The 21,100-nt window shown below is 43.2% G+C and overlaps 5 protein-coding genes and 1 long non-coding RNA gene across 7 annotated transcripts in view; 4 read left to right on the top strand and 2 right to left on the bottom strand.

The window, feature by feature from the left end:
• Window positions 1-716, top strand: part of CG44666 (uncharacterized protein) — a gene marked incomplete at both ends in the record, with an annotated part of 3,225 nt that extends 2,509 nt beyond the window's left edge. Inside the window, 1 exon segment of the mRNA NM_001370028.1 lies at window positions 2-716. Coding sequence (NP_001356965.1) covers window positions 2-716 — 715 coding nt within the window.
• Window positions 717-1,220: 504 nt separating this feature from the next.
• On the top strand, window positions 1,221-2,459 carry CG43711 (uncharacterized protein; the record flags this gene model as incomplete). The annotated part of the gene is made up of 1 exon (NM_001274177.1): window positions 1,221-2,459. One exon carries the CDS (start codon window positions 1,221-1,223, stop codon window positions 2,457-2,459), a length of 1,239 nt encoding a protein of 412 aa, NP_001261106.1.
• Window positions 2,460-2,958: 499 nt separating this feature from the next.
• On the top strand, window positions 2,959-3,981 carry CG43710 (uncharacterized protein; the record flags this gene model as incomplete). Its single annotated transcript, NM_001274176.1, has 1 exon — window positions 2,959-3,981. The coding sequence occupies one exon, from the start codon at window positions 2,959-2,961 to the stop codon at window positions 3,979-3,981; it is 1,023 nt and encodes a 340-aa protein (NP_001261105.1).
• A 317-nt stretch (window positions 3,982-4,298) lies between these two features.
• CG43709 (uncharacterized protein) lies at window positions 4,299-4,913 on the top strand. Its single transcript, NM_001274175.2, has one exon. The coding sequence runs from the start codon at window positions 4,342-4,344 to the stop codon at window positions 4,804-4,806; it is 465 nt and encodes a 154-aa protein (NP_001261104.1). The 5' UTR covers window positions 4,299-4,341; the 3' UTR covers window positions 4,807-4,913.
• Window positions 4,914-5,343: 430 nt separating this feature from the next.
• CG13443 (uncharacterized protein) lies at window positions 5,344-7,021 on the bottom strand. The gene is made up of 2 exons (NM_137669.3): window positions 6,925-7,021; window positions 5,344-6,850 (listed from the first exon to the last, which is right to left on the bottom strand). Exons 1-2 carry the CDS (start codon window positions 6,977-6,979, stop codon window positions 5,595-5,597), a joined length of 1,311 nt encoding a protein of 436 aa, NP_611513.1. The 5' UTR covers window positions 6,980-7,021; the 3' UTR covers window positions 5,344-5,594.
• Window positions 7,022-12,862: 5,841 nt separating this feature from the next.
• On the bottom strand, window positions 12,863-14,313 carry lncRNA:CR44665 (long non-coding RNA:CR44665). Of its 2 annotated transcripts, none has more exons than NR_124668.1 (1): window positions 12,863-14,313. It is a non-coding gene; the product is annotated as a long non-coding RNA:CR44665 (long non-coding RNA). The 2 variants fall into 2 exon arrangements; NR_124669.1 differs by having other exon boundaries at window positions 13,913-14,313.
• Between the last annotated feature and the right edge of the window lie 6,787 nt (window positions 14,314-21,100).

Raw genomic sequence — 21,100 nt, 5'->3', positions numbered from 1 at the left:
CATCGGACTCTACTACTACGTCCACTGCAAGTCCATCAGATTCTACGACAACTTCCACTGAAAGTTCGACGTCCACAACAACCGAAAGTACTTCAACATCCACTGCAATCCCAACATCCTCAACATCGGACTCTACTACTACGTCCACTGCAAGTCCATCAGATTCTACGACAACTTCCACTGAAAGTTCGACGTCCACAACAACCGAAAGTACTTCAACATCCACTGCAATCCCAACATCCTCAACATCGGACTCTACTACTACGTCTACCGCAAGTTCATCAGATTCAGCGACAACCTCCACAGCTATTCCGACGTCTACAACAACTGGAGGTATATCGACATCCACAGCTATTCCACAAACAAAATCCACAGATTCAATTTGCAATGAGTACCCAATGCTTCCTAACTGTCAATCTGAAAAGGCAGTGAATCTCAAAAAAATTGAATCTAATATGTTTGAAACGAATCCAGAAGTTAGTGTATTTAAGCCCGAGCAGAAACTCACAATAACGTCGATGCCCCAGTCCGTGACTTCGCTGTGCCACTTTTATCCCCGTCTATGCTTGAAACCGGAAGAAGCCCAATTTGTACGCCTGGCTGATGAATATGGAAAACCCTTATTGTTGATTTCGTCAATCGAGGGACGATCCGTCTACGCTCAAAAGCTTCCTGCTTTGTGGCGCGCTATAAGGAGAACCCATAGGAATAAGTAAAATTTTTAAGTAATCGCGGATATAATTTGCTTTGTTTTACAAAACAAAGAGTGTAAGAGTGGTAGTTCATATCATTTATTGTATGGTACCCATATTTAAAAATATGAACATTGGCAATTTAAATATCAGGGAATATAAATTATACACAGTAATTCTAAATCGTTTTTCATAATTGAGATAGAGTCAACAATTTAATTAATTAAGCAGTTTGTGATGCATCTCGACTGTCTTTTGGAAAAACAAAAATAGGCACTCTAACATGGAAAGTGACATGGAAAGCTTCACGACCAAGAAAGAACGCAGATCTTTGTTGATTTCATTCACTGACCCACAGAAAACTTACTGGATTTTCAATTGTTTAATCTTTTAAAACTCTTGGGTCGTCTATAGCTTCAGGGCACAATCAGTGGTTTATTATCCATATGTCTATAAAAACAAATTTTTAGCTTGGTTGCAGGTTTAGTTTGGATCTAGGCATTAGAGTGAACTATTCGACCCGCGACAATGATTTCGTTGCACGTCTTTTTAATATTATTGTGCACAACCACAGTACGGAGTGATAGTTCAGAGGGAGCATTTAGGTTGAATGTCCCACTTTGGGATGTGAATGATCTTTACTCGCGCATATCTAATGTATTTGGTACCACAAGCACCACACGTCCACCACAGGTAGCGCCAGAAAAACCGATTACACCCTCTCCTTGGGACGCCTATTACGGCGCGATCATGCAGGAACTTTATAATAAAAAACAGGGAATATTTCCTGGGAGCGAGCTGTTAGCCGTAGAGCCTGTGCCCGTGCCTGTACCGGTACCAATCCCTCAACCACGGCCACCGCGACCGCAGCGTCCACTGCGCCCACTGCGGCCTCTCAGACCACCGATCCCAAATCGACCTAGACCCAGGCCAACACGAAAACCTACAAGGAGAAGCACCACAACCAAAACTCCAGATACGACCACCAGGCAAACAACAACAACACAAAAAACTTCCACGTCCACTACAACGGAATCGCCAGAAACTACCTCGAGTACAATCGCACCTACAACCAATTCAACAACTGAACAGTCATCGACAACAGGAGGCTCATCGACAACTGGAGGCTCATCGACAACTGGAGGCTCATCGACAACTGGAGGCTCATCGACAACAGGAGGCTCATCGACAACAGGAGGCTCATCGACAACTGGAGGCTCATCGACCACTGGATCTTCCACAACAGGAGGGTCTTTTACTTCGGGAGGCTCTTCCACAACCGGCTCATTTACAACTGGGACCGCAATTTCATCATCCCGAGTCAGAGGAAAAAAAGGAAGCTTACAAGCAACAACCGCCACTCCAATACATTTCCATCATAGTCAGATCCAGAGTAGCCCCATATCAACTCCGACGGTGCTCAGTCTTGAGGGAATGCCATCGTCTTCTGGCTTTATGCGTCCTGATCTTCAACTTAGAGTGCAATCGGCGCCACAGTCTGTGACGACGCTGTGCCATAGCTACCCTCGCCTATGTGCTCATCCAGAGGAAGCCCAATATGTACGCTTAGAAGACGGATTTGGCAAGCCCATGCTTCTTATATCGCCTGGAGGCGTTTCATATCCCCCTCTTTTTACGATAGAAGCAGAACGGCCCTATAGGTCAAAGTCAGGACCCTGGAAATCGGTGCCGCAACGACAAAAGAAACCCTCCAGAAGTAAATATATTTACAAGTTAATTAAGAAAAGGAATAATCAAAGACTTTAAATGTTCTGTAACAACAATATAAAATTTATTTTAAATTAAATTGACAAGAGCTATATTATTCTTCTACTGGGATTTTTAGGATATTACATATATTTATTTTTGTTTTTTCAATAATAGCATATATTTCAAATGGGATTCTTATCTAGAACGATTAACACGCTATAGTTTATGTTATCAGCACCATCCATACCAAGAAGAACACGTTCAAGCCGTTAAAGAGAGCAAATCTGATAAGAATAAGTAATGACAGAGAACAAATCCATTACTAGATAGATTCGAAGATTACATCCAAGACAAGTATGTGGTAAATAATTAATGTCGTTAGTGGAGCCATCTGATACATCTCGAGTTTATCAGTTCCAAAAGTACCATAAAAAGCTCGATTTGATCAACTTGTATTTAAAAGCGACCAGTAATTATTAATCCACTACTTCTACGGAAAAACATGGAATATATAAAGACTCTAAGAAACGCTCCACTTCAGTATTCAGTATTCAGAATGAAGCTGCTTGGAGGTTTTATAACCTGGGTCTGTCTGGCCGCAGCAGGACCCAATTGGTATACTACGTTTGCACTTGGCTTTCAAGTCCAAGTGCGAATTCCAATATGGGATGTTGCAGGACTCGTAAGAAAATTCGCAGGTTTCACCACGGGCCATGTCAGTACTCCGAAAAAGAAAATTCGTCCTGTTCCTGAAGAATACTGGCCACCGTTATTTGGATACTACGATCCGTTGGCTTATCCACCCCCACCTTATTACCCATACCCACCTTATGTGCCACCAACACATCCACCTACTTATCCACCCACACTTCCCCCGACTAGTCCACCAACGAAGCCATCAACAAATCCTCCAACAATTCCTTCAACAATTCCTCCAACAATTCCTCCAACAATTACTCCAACAATTCCTCCAACTAAGCCACCAACAAAGCCACCGACGGAGCCACCGACAGAACCACCAACAGAACCTCCAACAGAACCACCAACAGAACCACCAACAGAACCTCCAACAGAACTACCAACAGAACCACCGACAAACCCACCAACAAAGCCAACCACGGAGGCAACAACTGAGACCACTACGGTGGTAACAACAGATGCAACTACGGTGGTAACAACAGATGCAACTACGGTGGTAACAACAGATGCAACTACGGAGGCGACAACAGACGCAACAACGGAGGCGACAACAGACGCAACTACGGACGGAACAACAGAGGCAACAACAGCCAGTGACCTATGCGTATTGTATCCTCATCTTCCAAAATGTCAAATAGTCAAATCAGTACACTTAGTAAACAATAAGTACAGTAACGTGTTATATCCGGAAAAGAAGCTATCGGTTGAGACCATGCCTCACTCGGTCACCTCTCTGTGTTTCTACTATCCGTGCCTGTGTATGAAGCCCGAAGAAGCTCAATTCGTAAGATTGTCGGATGAAAATGGAAGACCCTTGCTCTTAATAAGTCCAGTAGAGGAAAAACCACCAACAAATAAACTGGAAAAAAACAAGCAATAACAATGACTTTGAATAACATACTTTAAAATAAAATATGTTTTTTAAATATAAAAACGATTTTACTTATTTTTAGAATTTTCTAAAGAATAAAAAGCTTTACTTAAACATAAGAAACTACATTCTACGGAAAAAAAAACATCAACAAATATAATATCTCATTCCTCGGTCTAAAGTCCAAAGCCTCAAAGATGAAGAGCATTGAAACTTTATTGATAATTCATTTCACATGACAAAGATGACAGCACTCCAAGCGAACCTATTCAAGCAAACTGGTTTCAGTTGCCCCACTCCACCTGGTCAATTTTTGTAAGACCACCAGTCCAAGTTCGGCTTCCTGAAGAAGTGGTAGGTGAAATTGAAATGAGCTCCGTCCAGACCTTTCGAGCATACCCGTGGATTATTTTATTCCAATTATGCGTTTTGTTTCGGAGGTGCGAAGGTGCTCCAGTGTATCCAGATGAGGCACTGCAGCAAATCAGGAAGCTAAACGTGACCCAGGCGAATCTTATTGCGTCCAACTCCACTGTGAAGTGCAATCTCATCCCGAATCTTTGCGACTGGCAACTGCACCTCTACGAGGGCCACGCATTCAGTGTGCCACTTGTACAGACAGTGGAAAGTACAACCACCCGATCGCCAGCACTTCCAATGGCTGGTCAGAAAATCTTTGAATTGAACCACAACGTTAGCGGACCACAGCTGTTTATTCTGGCCGAGATTGAGCCCAAGTCGAGACGGGAATTAAGAAGAAAAAGAAAACTTTGGCGTCGAGCCACTTTTAATCACTTGAGTAAACAGAAATTTATCTTGCTGGTCGTTCAATAAATATCCGCAATGAATAAATGTGCTTTAATCATTTATATTATCATCTCTCATTAGGCTCAATCAATCAGCGGCCAAGATTTATTGAGGCTGACTCACTAGTGGACGCAGGCAGCCAGACGGTAAATTTCATTCCGCAGCCATAAAAAAAATTCTCAGCTCATTAATGTCGAGTCGATTCACGCTTTACCTGAATACCGTGAACTTTTCGGACTGGGATTGGAAGCCGTTCGACCACTTTCAACTTTAACCCGCAACGCCACAGGTCTGGGGTCTAATGCCCATTAGACTGCACGTTGTTTGGCTAGAAGTATAGCGACCGGGCTCGGGAGTTCTCTATTTGTTTATTCAGATATGAATGGATGGGTTTTTAAGTGCCCAGCCGAGTTATTGTTTCTGATCGGGGGACTTTTAATTAAGTCATCTTTGTTGACCCAGCATCCCGCATTAAATGGAGGCTTTGATGACTGAGAAATGATGGTTATGATGATTAATGGGAGCAGAGATTTGCATAGAAAGGGAAAGTGGGTAAAAGGTGGGGAAATCAATGAAGTGGCTTCATAGTTTTTGTACAACATTTCTAGTCGATTCACAAATCTATATTTTCTCTTTACTTTCTAGTTGATTTTAACATAAAGCGTCAATAGTTACGACTTACTTGCTATTTGGTCAGTACCTAAAGTTTAGTCTTAGCGGAAATTCAATTCGTCACTTGGTCGGACCCTCTATAAATACCAAAACCGGAACCTCAGAAACCCGCAAATCCAACCGTCGCAACGAATACTCTGGTTTCACACATCAACCGTGGCACGTTCGTCGTCGCCATCATCGGCGATGGTATCGTAAATTGTATTCAAAAATTTTCTAATTTCCGCATATGGGAGAATCTGCCACCAATTTGTCGTAGTTTCAATTTCCTCCTCCATTACGCCAGCGATTGCGGGACGTCTCTGGGAGCCCTGGCGACGTTTATCCTTGCCCTTACCCTTACCCTTACCCTTGCCTTTGCTCATGCTCTTCGTTGTCAAAGGACGATGCGTACTGATTTCCGGCGATAGTGATTGTGTTTCCAATTCCTTTGCCGGCTGCTTCGCATTTAATGGGCCAGAACCTGGTCCCACGATGGGGTTAGTTTCAGGACGAACAGGACCAGGAACTGGTGCAGTGACAACTCGGTTCGCTGTCATCTTTATATCAGTTTCATTAGACGTTGGTGCTCCTGTTGGCCTTTGCTTTCGCTTGGTCTTCGGACGGGGACGTGACGGTCCGGCCTTCTGTTCGTCCTTCCTTCTCTGGCCGGACTGAGCCTTTGTGCCGGTGTCACCGGCATTCTCCGCTGTCGTCGGGCTGACAAGCTGCTGCATTCCTGTCGATGGCTTATCGATAATTGTCTCACTCGGGGCCATGGTTTTCTTCACACTTGTCAGGGATTCCCCCGCAGGAGCTGTCGCCGCTGCGTTTACCTCGCCAACTTTGTTCTTTGCAGGAGGGACTTCTGTTTCTTCTGCATTGTTCTCGGTCAGCTCTGGCAGTGTCAGCTTCACCTTAAGCGGCTCCTGCTGCTCCTGGTCCTGGTGCTTCTGGGCCATAACTTCTTCGACGACTGGTTTACGCTCATGGTCGCTGGTCAGGGTATTCAATTGCACTATCTTCTTGGTGCCAATACTTTGCACATGGAACTCGTTCGAGTATAAATTCTCCCGTGCGTGCATAGTCGAGTTCATTTCCAGAGGCATTAATTGCATGTTTATGGCCGGGCTCTCAATTGTTTTGTTCAGCTCGCTGGCTTGTTTCTGCACAGCAATTGGCATTGGCAGGACCTCCAAGTTCTCGTCAAGGTTCCTGTAGTGGGACCTCTGCTCGGTGGATCGCCGGCTGTGTTGGGAGATCTGCTGCAGCACGTGATCCATTGGAGGAGCATTCTGAGTGGATCGACTTCCGATGGCCTGGCGACGCACCAAGTTCATCCGGGGCTTATTGTAGGCATAGACATCGACATTGAAAACTCCATGGGCGGGTGCACGACGCCAGTGCCTGGCAGGAGTGGCTGTCGAACAAGGGGCCATCAGGGGTGAGTGTGCACTGTACTTTCACTTAAACACTACAAATTCTGGGGCTTACCTCTGGCCACAAGGGCACAAGACTGGATTAGCAACAGCAGCAGTGGCAGCTTCATTCTGGCTAATACATATTTTAGGCGTTGGCCCCGGCTACGACTAAACCGATTTTGGACCATTCGACCAATTTTATGGCCATCCGATTTGGGTCAGTCCGCAACTAATTTGCATTGACGATTCATGTTTGGCAATGTTCTAGGAATGTGAAAACACAGTGAACACCAACGATGCTCAACGCGATTAAAATCAGCCATCTTATGGACATGGAAACCCGGCGAGCTGATTGTTCACTGTCGCTGAGAACTGGTTTCCCCGAATCGAATTCCGAGCAACGGCACTTTTGGCTTTGGCCAAGACACAATGGTGTCGATTTAGACCTGTCAATAGCCAAGTTAATGCTGTGCCATAAAATATTATTGTAGTGCCACCTCTCGGTCGAGCCTTGGCCAATTTGTGTTTTCGGTGGCCGGGCCAAAAGTAGCGAAAGTTGAAAGTCGTGGTTAGCATTACAATGCCCTGCTAATGGAAAGTAATTGCCAAGAAATTCCGCGGCATGCAAAACAAGCCCTCATTGATTTTTAAATATTCTTAAGTTCAAATTAAGTTTTGACTAAAACACTTGATTAAAAATGGTAATTTTCTTTAAAAATTCCAAGAGCTCAATTTTACACTGATGGTAAAAAAAAAGTTTGCACAAAGAATATCTTTTGGCTCATTCAACCTTAGTAACTCCTTAATAATAAACAATTAAGGAGGCAAGTACATAAGCAAGACTTGCTGGCAAAGGATATTAAGCACCAAGACAGTGAGATTTCTGCACGGCTAATGCACTCATCTGCTTAGAGAAAACATTGGAAAAGCTCTGGGGAAAATTGAAAATTTAATTCGAAAAACCATTTGGGAAAGTGATTTATATTAAAGAGCTTGTCAAAAACAGTTGACCAAGAGTCAGCAAGCAGCAAACAAACAGCGAGCAAACAAGGACAGAACAGAACGGCTGACAGTTTCCACTCGGAGCACTTAAGATAACTTTGAGTAGACCAAGTCCGGTGTACGGACTACAGACTCCGGACGATGGACCTTGGAGCACGGGAATGAAAATGGGTTTTGGGAATGGGGGCGTGCCTGATGGAGACGGAGCTGAGCTGATGATGTCCACCACCAGTGGCAGATTTATGAAAACTGTTGACATTTAGTTCTTCGAACCGTAAACTCTGAGCGGACTCAAGGCAGCGGAATTTACATTCGAACAATGCAGGCCGCAGAAAAACGGAGCACGAAGTGCCCGGGACATAATGCAAACGGAATCGAAAGCAGAGCAAAAACGGCCAACAGACAGGGAAATGTGAAAAAAGCCAGATGACAGGCGGCCAAGATGGACAAAGGCAATTGTGCTGGCATGTGAAGGAAAGTCGGTAAGAGAGAACGAACTGAGGAAAAACTGCTGATACCGCTTGGCTCCTACGTTCTAAATGCGCTGTGAAAAACTATTTGGAAAATGTAGGTGTTGACCCATTTTCGTAGATCGTGTTTTTCCACTTTCAGCTATTTGTGGAATTTTGATCAGTTAATTCCTAATTCCTATCATATTATATACCAAATTGTTGTAGTATCCCTTGAAATAAATACTTCACTTGGAAAGTACCAGTGTAAGCCACAATAGCTTTTGGCCCGAATTTTGGTCTAAATGCAATTCGAGCTGCTCCGGATTTTATGTAAATGTGTGGTATAATAAGGCGACCGTAGCGATAATGCGATTGAACTGAGGATGGGGACGTTGTAAAAGAATAAACTCGAAAACAAATTGCATCGATGGGTGAATTCGAAATGTGTCAAACGGAAGCAGTTACAATACCACTCCCACATGAGCTGAGTGGCACTCTTGATTCTTCAATCGAGTTGAGGGCCAAAGAAAGCGATGACATATCCGTTAACGTTGAAATGCCTTGCATCAGACACTTGCCTTGCGGATGCGGATGCGGATGCAGATGCGGATGTGGATGGGGCTGCGGAGCTGGCCTATGCAAATAAAAACAAAGAAAGGCCGTGCACGTTAAGCGGATAGCCAGAGTGATGGAACGAAAAAAACTCACAATGCACCAAACAAAATACTTGAGAACATCGTTTATGCAAAAAGTAGGGCACGTAGTTGATAAAAAGATGATATTGTATAGTATAGCTATAGCGATCTGCAAACCAAAAGCCATTGTACTGTACTTTTTGAGCTTGCACAATTGCGTGACTTTTCTTCCAGTGTAGTGGGAGAGAGAAAGTCAGCAATGGAGCTACTGTCGTCGACGTCTTAATTAAGCAGCTCAAACGGCAACAACAATTAGCCGAGATGCAACCCAAGCGATGTTGATTGTTATTTTTGCCGTGTTCTGAGTGACAGGACGGGGCAGAAAGGGACAGAACATGCAAGAGAGTGTGAGAGAGAGAGAGACATACGCAAGAGGTGCACTGCTTGCACTTGTGGGCTGGCTTACCGAAGAGGCTTATTCAATCGAAATTGCAGTAGGATAATTACAGCAAACTTTAAGCTCACCCAGTTCGAATTCAAGTTGCGACATTGTGTTCGGTTTCACTTTTTAGTGTTGCCATTGCTGTTGTGCCGGCAAATGCACACAATTTGCTTTGTCATTAGACGAACACTTTAGGCACTCGACTGCGCTATTTATTGCAGCCCATCTCGCTCTAGTCCGTGCCCCGTCCCGCTCGCACCTTGTTATCTCCTTCTCTGTCAACTGCTTGCTTCACTATGGCTGCTCATTTTCAGCTGGCCATTTCTTTGTGCGCTGCTCTTATTTGACCATTCATTTGTTGCTGCATTTGCCTGGCCAAATAATTGGGAAGTGGGAGCGAGAGAGATAGCTATATCGGCGGAGTGAGGGCGACGAACTGAGATCCATTCACAGCATTTTGCACATTTTCGCTTAATTTGAATTTTTCTATGCAAATGCCGTGCAGCGAGGACAGAGTAAAGCTGGGAAAAAAAAGGCACCCGAAATTCAACTGTTTTTCGTTAAATAATTCTATTTTATTGTGCATTATTTTTATTTTTCCACCAGCTTTCGTCTGCGCCAAATTGTTATTGCAATTTTCTTTGTGTACTTTTGCACATTTTGCAGCATTCGCGGTTCACTGCGCTGTCGTTTATTTGATATTTGTATTTCTCCCTGACTATATCCCTCGATAAGGTACTCCAACCGTCTAAAAGGACTTTCTGGTGGGGGAATCCCCTTTGAAGTGAATCTGGATGTATTTGGCTGCAATCGTGTATTCGATTCGTTTCGGCACTGGCGAATATGGTGATTTCATTGATAATAAAACACACCATGCTTGCGGTACAATAAAAATAATATTTATGATTGATAAAAAAGCATTTTTCCTTTCGATATTTTTTCTCTATTATTTCTAGATATACATCTATTTAAAATGGTACGCAGTTATCAACAATTCGAATAGCATCATGTTTTAAAAGTATATTTTTGTTAGCTTGCTAACATTAAAAACAGAATTATGTTTTTACAACTATTTTCAAACCGTTTCATTGTCCTTTGTGTCACCTAACATTCGTGTCAATTACCTACAAAGTAAACCATGCTTTTATTTTCAGTGTGCATCCATGAATGATTCGTATTAAAGGAGAAACAAGCTTTGTTTTCTGCCGACTTTTGTTCGCCTCTGATCATTTTCCTTTTCCAATTTCCGCACGTCGAGCAGAGGCATCCGATTCGTAGTCGGCCAGCTAATTGTTATGCAAAAGCCAAAATGATGCTATAAAAATCCGATTCCCAGGCGGAATCTGAATCAAAGTGCCGATAAACTTTTTTTCCCCCTCCGTTGCCAATAGATCGTGTTTGATTTGCCGCGCGGCCTTTGCATGCCGCAAACAAACGACACTTCGATTTAGTGAAAGAACAATGGTTAGCAAACAGAGCCATGTCGGGAATGGCAGTAGTTACAGTGGCAAGGATTCTATGGCTAATAAAACAAAACAAAGCTAATGGTCAAACATAGCGAAACCGAAATGCAGGCGGCAATTTTATGTCCGTCATAAAAGTCCTTCCCCTCTTTCCGTTTCAGTATTTATCTATTTTTTCAACCGATCAACCTCCCCCCTGCAGTATCTGTATCTGAATCAGTAGCTAGTATCTGCGAAAGACGCCTTCTGAATGCCAATGTGCAGCCTGCCCCAAGGCGGCACACAGTGCGTATGCGCGATACAGTTTATCGTCTTGCCGCCGCATTCTATTGTTATATACGCAGAACTTGTTGCTACAGCACAGCCACAACTTTTGCCGCCTAATGCCGCATCAATATGCAAAGCCCAAGTTTTGGGGCAAGTCGAACGCCCCACTAAGCGGCTTAAAAACACAAAGAACACAAAAACGGGTAGAAACTTTAAGTTCATTTAACTTTCGCAATCAGCTGGAGCAGCAAGCGGCAAGAGCATTGTCTGCCGGGGCAATTTATGATTTATTAACAACGTGCGAAACTCAATTTGTGCCCCGTGCCGGAGTCCGTTAAGTCAGCTAAAAGGATTTCTTAAACTTAAATGATTTTAATTATTGAGAATTATCAGCAGCGTTGAGCTCTGTAATGCGATTTGCCCCGATTGGGGATTTGGCCAGCAGTTGGGCGCTGCCTGGCACAATCGTCCTCCTTCCCAATTGAGAACTATTTCAGTTTGATTTATTACGCTAAAAATTCCTTTTTCGGGGTGATTAAACCAGCGACAGGATGAGTTACTCCACCCAGCCAAATTTCGCACCCTTGTATCGCCGTGGGCAATTATCTAAGCAAGCGTGTAATGGACCTGGCTACATGTTGACTTCTTTTTATACTGGGGAATTGAAAAATACACGGGTATATTGTATTATTCTTATTTACAAGCAGGCAGCCAAGAAATTTATATAATATTTAAAATAGAACCATAGAAGAATGGCTTTAATAGGAAGAACTGCTGTAACATTTATAGTTTCTGGGGTCAAGTTAAATACTTCTAGACAAAAGGACTTTGCGACTTTATTTACCCGGTATCCTTTAGTCTGAAACTTCCTTCTTCGTATTCTGTTTTCCCTCTACCTTTTGCTCCGCTTTGGTCTTGTCCTGTATTGAAGAAGCTGGTCAGATGATTTATGATTGCTCAGCCCGGCCAGGCTCATTGAAGGTGGAGCCAGGGGATTCTCGTTTTAATAAATGCCCCGTTTGGGCATTACATTTTAATAGTCTCGACTGGGAGGAAAATAATGCCGAGCATTGTTATTTATGAAGTGATGCTCTAAATTTATTTAAAACGCTTGCAATAAATTCCAACAGATTTCCATATGAAAATTTATGCAACCCAATTCTAATGCGTATTTATGGCAGCGGCAACGGCGGAGCATCGCTTGTCCAAAAGGGAAAGGCGACCGATGGAGCTCCGATCAGCGGAGGAACGGGTGAATTTGTCCCCAATCAATCATAATTTGTAACTGTCATCGCAAGCTGCGACCGCGTCCACTGAGTGATGAAGTTGTCGCCGCGACTCCCACACCCACATTCGCAAACACAATCACAATCACAACGGCTCACACAGGCTCACACTCGCCCAATGACACGAAAGCCAACTAAAGTCAACCACAAAATCCGGAACAGTGGGCTTAAGGATATTCGAGCAGAAAGCGGTAATTACTGCCATCATTAGGAATTTATGTCTATTTCCGTTTACTTTTGCAACGGAAATTGTTAAAATGTGAAAATAATTAATGTAGATTAAATCAAAATTGTTGTTAGCTGACTTGAGAAGGCTTACCTTTAATGATCTTTAAAAAATTTATATTTTTCGCTTGTCTTGCATAGTAACGAAGCGCGCTGAGATGCTTCGATCATAACAAGTGATAGAAACATAAAGAACATACACTCAATCTTACAAAATATAATATTATTAGTTTTTTTGACTTAACTTATTTATATGATATTCCTCAGTTTTTGAGTCACAACAATCTGATTTCGAACCACTGTTCTTTGGTTGGTCCGGTAACCGAAAACTGAACCATGCTAGGGCAATTTGGGCGCAACCACACCCCCGCACTTCACCTGCACACGTGTGCGTATGTGGACCGCAGATTTATCGCGAATTTCACTTTCCTATGGCGAGCAGTTGAAATGCAGACAAAGGAAAGTTCGTTGCCAGGAGCAGGGAAATCTGATATGCTGCCAAAAGTTTGATATGTCCCGAACTTGACAAATGTCTGACAAATCCCGTCAGCATCTAGTAGCTCTCTAATGAAAGCCAATTGCTGCTTAGCAGTCCCCGCGGCGAAGACAAAAGATCCAAGTCCTGGCAACTCCGGAATCTGTCAACGTGCGACGGAAAATCTTCGGCACGTGATTCCGCTCATCTGCAATGCTGCCCGCACTTCACTTCCCACATTCGCTGCCGCTTCAGTTTCAATTTTTGGCTGCCCTTCGAGGCACACTCATATACGTATATGTATGTGTACATCCAGATTTATGATGATTTTTTTCACACACGTGTGCCCAAAATGTTGGCGTTAATAACGATTAAGTGCGCCATGCGACATTGACTCCGGGCGCAGCATGGAAGTTTGCCCAGATTTTTGTTATTCCCGACAGGTAGACTTCGTGGCATCCAGGCGTCCACTTTGTTGTGATTGCAAACACTGACCATCGAGGGTTTTCGCAAAGTTTCCCCAACTACAAAAGGATATTCTATTGCAGTCTCTCCTATGCAAGATTCTCTTTATTTTCCATTCAGTACTGAGAAAGTGAGTCTATATAATTAGAAATTTATGACAGATTCTAAAGGTTAGAAATAAATTAAAAATCCATTACATTCTATTCGATATTGCCCTATATTCAACTAAACTTGTAAATTTTAAACTGGCCTAAATTCGTACAAAAAACTCGGCCACCTCCGCGCAATGGGATGGATTTTTTAAAAAGCCCATCCTATGTGATTTGTGTCAAACTGTCGCTGGCGGGCAAGTAAATCAAAGTCATCTGGCCATTGGCTACTCCGCCATCCGCTCCTGCGGGAGTTGCCTGCCACCTTCGATGGGCATTCGTCATTTTTCATGTTGCCATGTTGCAAGCTGGCAGCGGAAACCCGGAGCAAACGTGATTATTGATTGGTGCTCGCCTAAATTCATGGCTACACTCGCTCCTGGTCGAACCATTTATCTAACTATAACCGTAGTTCAGGAGCTTGTTAGTGTGTGGCGGCCACTGGTCGCATGGTCACATGGTTGGGCAAGGAATTTGGGTGGTCAGTCGGATCGGATGGGGGTGCAAAACCACTGACACACAGAGCGATGTATGTTGGGATGAAAAAAAAAACCAGCATCGTAGATGCGCAAAAGTTTGACGTTTATGTGACATTTGAAATCAATTTGCACAACAATTGAATTTTCAATTTTCTATATCCACGTTTCATTGTTATTGTTTGGTCGCCGTTGTCGTTATGGTTGCAGCTGTAGCTGCCGTTGCAACTGCCACTGCCGCTGCCACTGCCTGTGTTTTTATCAATTTGCTGCCACAGCTGATGTGCAATCGATGCGTTTACATGTCAATTAGCAATTTAGTGCGTGCCACATTGTCAGCGCGAATATATCCGGCTATCGCTGTGTGGCTGTTTGGGTGTCTAGGTGGCAGCAAAAAGTTGCATATTTAATTGGCTGCCTCAAAGTGGACGTCATGCATTTCGGACATGCCCAAATGACCACAGAGTGGTCCGCAAATGAAACGTACGGCCGCCGAATGGCTGCCAATTTGATGAATTTGCAAATCCAAATAGATAATCCACAAACATTTGATTCAATCGAATGGGCAAAACGATTTCCACTTCCAAATTAATCAGAGCATTAAACGAGGAAATTGCCACTTCGGTCCGGGGGCATTTCAATCTAATTGGTTGATTGGATGTGCGACGCAAAACGAGCGTTGGCATTATGGATTCCCAGTCACTTTGCTAGAACTTACCAACAACTCAACTGCCAGCCAGTTGCCAAACTGGGAACGGAACACGCTTGTTTCCCCTGTTTCCCTATGCCAACTGCAATATTTGTTTTCCAACATGGCCCAGCTGACGCAGACCCGCTTTTGGCTTCTGGCAGGACGAGCACACACATCCCACCAAACACATCCATTTGGCAAGTGCAAACGTAGCGAGGTCCGTAGAGGAGCAGCAATTGCAGCTGTTGCCCCAGCTGCAATTGGCCAGATTTATGTTGTCTAGCCACATTCTGAGCACTTGCAGCTGCCTATAGACCTATGTATGGACATGTAACCCCATGCTACCAGCAAATGGAAACACTGTCGAACCGTTCTTAATTACGCAAAGCAGGTAATTCCGGAAAGGACCTCGGGCAGCAAGGGTTAAAGCCTCAAGTCCCCCAATTCTCCGAATCCTTGAATCCTTCAGCTGGATTTTTTTTCATGGAATCAGGCATCAGACCGTCTGCAGTCCTCATTTCCGGAAATCAAATGAAGATCCTGGTCGCTGGCTTGGTGTTGACCCCAGTGGCTGGGGCATGAAAAATACCAAAACCCAGTGGCGGAAGTAATATTTTTCACATCAGCATACGTTGCGGTCCAGACCCAAAACAGATAAACATAAACATATGCACATAGGAGCGGGTGGGCGAAAAAGTTGGATTTATGAAATCTGCACTCGAAAAATGGAACAAAATTAAACAAACTTATCGAGTAATTTGGAAATATCTTTCGAGTATAGAACCTTTTTTCTTAAGCGAATGAGCTTATGTGTTACATTTGAAGGTGGCTTTTCCTTAAAATCTGTTCTTAGAGGACTAGTTTTTCATGTGTAGCGATATTGGCTTGCCTTGTGGCTTTCCTCGCTAGGCAAAATGGCAAGTGGTTACCAACTTAGCCCAGTGTTTGCCGCTCCTGCTGCTGGCGGAAGTGTCTGAGGGTCCTGTTTGTATCCTGGGCGCTGCCTTTCGATTACACCATGCATATGCAGATGTATGGCCGCAAAGATATAGCGAACTACGAACATACATACATATTTATGTATAATATTTAGTGGCGGCTGGTGCAAAGTTTTGGGCGTACGCGGCGTATGCGTGTTGCTCAATTGCCGCTGGCAGGACGAGCAACGACTTTTGCTGTTATTTATGCCCAGCGGAAAGGGAAGTTGGCTTCGTAGCCGTTAGATTTAAGAACTTTTTCGCCGCAACCAGAAGAACGGGATTGGGGAACGGATGTTTCTGGCACTTGCCGCATGCTGCTGCACACATGCATCCATTTTCGAGAGCCATTTATAAGGCACACAATTAATTAAATGGTCCCTTGTTTGCTGTCCACACGATTATTGATTTCTGCTGGTTGCTTGGTGAGAGGGGAGTTACGGGGGTTAACAAAGGCCATTTACCTAGACCACAACAAGCTTCACCTGTAACTGGCCAAAAAATAAAAATAATAAAATAAAAGTTCGATGTAGATTTTGTGGCATTTTCATAATTTATTATGCTGCCAGTTTGTCGGGCGCATATCACCATAAATAATATCTATCCCGTACACACGGCCACGGATATGTATAAAACCACATACTATACTATGTAGTTGAACCCTTTTTTATGTTGCTGCTTAATCTACATAATTTTCGGTCCCTTTCACAAGCGGTTTGATTTACACAGTGTATAATCATTAAAAAGGCTCGGACAGCGTATAAAAAACAATTTTTTAGTTGCCCTCCCTGAAGGGTTTGACCGCTTAACTTGTTTATTTATTTTAGCTGGTTCTTTTGGGATCGGGGTTCAAAGGAGGAAAGGTTGCTTCGGCCTGGTAATAAGAGGATCTCATATGTGTGTGGGTAGAGCAAGCGATTAGAGTCCGTCGCTCTACTTGATGATATGTGTGTGTGTATATATGGATATGGAATGGAAGGTTCTGTCTCCGTTTTCACTTCTCAGTTTTTGTGAAACCATTTACATAAGTGCCATGCACAGGGCCCAGACATCCGTCTGAACCCAGCGATTATCCCTTTTTAATAGACTCATAAAACGGTTATTAACTTTGTTGCACACAAATAGAATAGAAAAAACAGTCCGGATGCGGCGTACACTGTTTTATTTCATTAAAGTCATTTCTGGACACTGGCTCAATTTATTATGTGAGTTTTTTTGCATAGTCCACTGCCATTTTCCCATTGTTCCCCATGCAAAGAAACAACATTTGACATTAATAAATGGCCGGATTGTGGGCGGGAGCAAGGAGTTGCCCTTAAAGTTTGAGAGCTTGGAAGAAATCGTTAAAGTTCGGCGAGTACAGCAAAGATATTCTATATACCTATACGATTTGGAAAATAGGGTATATTAGCTAGTAATGATGATTATTCTGTGCTGATTTATGGTGTCGTTTTACTTTGATATATGTACATAAAGTTACTTCTGATAATAGTTGAAACAATTCAAACCTTCAGCTCATATTCAATATACCCCACTGTTTTACAGGTCATTGCAAAAGTCCAACTTGCTTTGGCTACAGCTATTCCACTTGTTATTCCTGATTTTGCAACTGGCCAAATGCAATTTCACTTTTATGCTGTTGCTCGCCTCCAGTCCTTCGAGCTCCCAGCCATTCCTTCGATCCCGATTGCCCCGCATCCTGATCCTCCGGTGACTGTGAGCACAAAATCCACACAATAGTAGCAAAACAAGATAAATGAAATTCTGATGCAAATTTGATTTGTTTGTAAATGTTCGACGTTGCAATGCTACCCCAGCCCAGGAAAACTTGCACTTTTTCCCCCGCCCTTTTCGTCCTGATCGCCTGGGAAATGGAGGGGAAGGTGGGGTGTTGGAAATCAGTGGCTGTTGGTGGGCGCTTAGTGGGTGGACAGCAGCAACATGTTGCCGTTTTTCACGCTTCCCCCCTTCCGCAACCAGCAGTTGACATTTTTATGCGCGCATGATTAATTATGCAATTTTGCCATCGGTTCCGTTCTGCTTGTCCTCCAGCTGGCTTTGGGGTTTATGGCTGATGCTATTATGTGCCCCGCTGGGCTGCTCCAGCGCATCAATCAGCATCCAGATCCCGACTTGGCCGGCGAAACGGAACGCCATCGGAACACTTATTCAATAGTCATGCATGCAATTAGCGGGCGAAGAAGGGCGAAGTACTGGTGGAGTGGAACTTAAGGGCGGAATTAAATTAAGTATACGTTGTACACAGGGCGTATGCGGAATACTTATAATCACGGCTGGTCAACCGAAGGCGAGTAAGTGGGGAAACGTGAGAGGAGCCCAAGACTGGGGACTAGGAATTCGCACGCAAATCGCAAGGAGCAAAAAAAGAAGAAGAAGCAAAGTAGGCGGCGGACAACTGAAGTTTCCTGTTTAACCGCCCACTGACCATTGACCCCACGCCGCCCCACCCAACTAGAGTCACAATGATGGTCACTGACAATCGCAGTCGGCAGGCAAATAGAGGCGAGCCGGGAGTATCGAGCCCATAATGCTGCACGGTCTTTTTGAGGCACGTTTCAGTTATTAACGGGACCGGGCAGCCTGTAAAGTGCATGCCGCTGTCCATTCCAACCATTCGTACACTGGCCATTCGTGCTAACGTGACCAATATGCTTGTCATTGCCATAATAATCAGCTTTTGTCAGCGCTCGCCTTCTGCTCCTAAAGTAACGCACATTCGCTTGGTTAGGGTGACTCACTGTGCAGCTGAATTTGATTTTGATACTTTAATCCTTTAAGAATGAATACGGCGAACATGAAAATATCTTAAACCAAATTTCAATTACCGAGGTATCAATAGAGCAAGAGAATATATATACTTTGATTAATGGTGTTTTAAAGCATTATGCGTTTTATTAAATCATTTAAATTTAAAGAAGAAGAAATAAAGCGACCCACCCTCATGTTTAATATATGGCCAAGGGATTGTTGGACAAGCGCAGCAGTTGTGTGGACATGTAGCCTCGCATGCAAATATTTGCTGATCCAATCGCCGGAAATGACACAAAACTTAGCAATTGTTTACTGCAACACTTTGTTCCGCTTGAGCTCTTAGCGGGAATTCAAATGGTATTAGACAGCCCATCTCCATTTGTGGCATTGCGTGGCCCCAATTGGGCAAGAGATATTATAATTAATATCAGCTTAAAAGGTTTTTCCTGCCCAATTACGACATTAGTCATTGATGTCATTGCTTTCACGAAACTGACTTTCTAAATAGTGATTTCGTTTTTTATTTGCTGCAGTGCCATGGAGCGTGATCAATTTGCACAGAACACGCGATAAGCAAATAAGCAAAAAAATATTATTTTCTAATATTTATGGATATTTATGGATATTTATTGTATTTACAGTTCAGTCAGTTGGCTATAGGTACTAAAAAATCAACCATAAATTGGACTTAATTGAACTGTGGGTTACATTTATTTTTTAGATATCAAATCAAAGATTATGTGCATGGTTGAAAATTTCTACACAGCTAAAAATAATTGTATTTATGTGAATTTATAAAACTAGAAACTGAAAAGCGGATATAAAATTCTAATGAAATATTAATAAAAAGAAATTGAGATATCCTAATTTTATTATTTTAAATCTTTCAAAATTAGCTGTTAGCGATTATTTCGCTTGGTGTTTTTGCACGAATTTATTAAAAGTACATTTTGTGCGTTTATTTTTAGAAACTGTTCGAAGCAATCCAATGTAATGTTCGAACAGAGTTTGAATCGGAATTTATTGCAATTGTGTGCGAGTATTTGTTGGAATTTATGATGACCACAGGCTTTCCGTCGGTAGTGATTGTTTGAGTTTAATTGAGTTACCTATCCGCGATGAAACAATTAAAGCCGCGAAAGTTGGATTTGAATTTTGCAGCTGGTGAAAAAACGGCTTCAGACGTTAATTGGATTCCATGATTTACGTCCGTTGATTCCCAGATGCGATTGGTTTAATGTCCAGCCGGATACTCAGTTTATTTTTTGCCTGGGGGCGGGGTAGTAACACTGTCCTAATGAAGTTGTCTCGTTGTAATTAGAAGTAATAATAATTTCCTAGCCCGAGCACAGTCATTATGAATTTGGATTGCGGCCAAGGAAATGCCATTAATCAAATTAGCGAGCGCATAACTTTTTATGATTATGCTCCGTGATAAGCGCAACTTACAGGCTGAAAAATGGGCGGCGGTGTTGGAGGGGGCGTGACTTTGCATGCAAAGGAAAAGTTGAAGCGACGACAGCGTCGTCCTGGCCATTTGCTTCTTGCTTATTGTTTAATTCTATTTATTTTTTAATAAACAATTTTCCTAATGAAATGTCTGCCCAAGGCCAAGGAGCAGTAGGGTATGAAGAGGGGCGGTGGAAACACGAGACAAGCAGAAGCCGCAAAATTAATTACGATAAACCAGCCGGCAAAGGGAAAGGACGCGACGCAGAGTCCTGTAATGAGGCCGCATCAAGTTAATAGTAATTGAAAAATTGTAATGAAATGCAGCTGTTGCTGTTGTTGTCCCGGCATTTCCCTTCTCAAATTAAACCTCCTCCACACTGCCATTGTGCTGGGATTACGCAATACGAACTCACATACACACACTCACACACACACACACACAAAGTGGCATAAGGGGCACAGGGACTTGGCCTAGGCTTAATTAAACGAAATTATCGCACTATTGTTGGGCAAGTGTCTGTCTCATCCTCCAAAATGTCCCCACTTTGTCCAATACTCCTCCAGGCTGTGCAACTTGGGCATTTGAATGGCTGCCATATGCAAGTGCCAATTAATTGCAATACCTGCCCATTGGCCAAGGACCCTGAATACAGTTTCACTGCAAGTTGCGTAATCCGATCTGGCCATAAGTCAAGCCACTCTGGCGATCGAGAGCGGCTGAATTCGATTTGCTGGAGAGACCGTCAAATTGGCATGCTTAAGTTCTATACCTATAGATAGAACAACAAATTAATGTTATTCTGAAACAATTTGTTGGATAATAGTCTCCATCCATCCGATCCACAACCCCAAACTAATGAAAGCTTCATATGCCTATGCAATTTTGGTCACCTTACAATCGAATTGCAGATTTTTCCGTATGGGGTCCTTGCTCGGCTGTACTGCAGCCAGACACTCATCTTCACATGAGAGCCAGGCCATTTAGCCGTTGGCTAACTTGTTTATTTTGACATTTCGTGC

Source organism: Drosophila melanogaster, chromosome 2R (assembly GCF_000001215.4).
Source record: "Drosophila melanogaster chromosome 2R".
NCBI lineage: Eukaryota > Metazoa > Arthropoda > Insecta > Diptera > Drosophilidae > Drosophila > Drosophila melanogaster.
The sequence above is the reverse complement of the archived record's forward strand: the minus strand, read 5'-3'. Positions and strand labels throughout refer to the sequence as shown.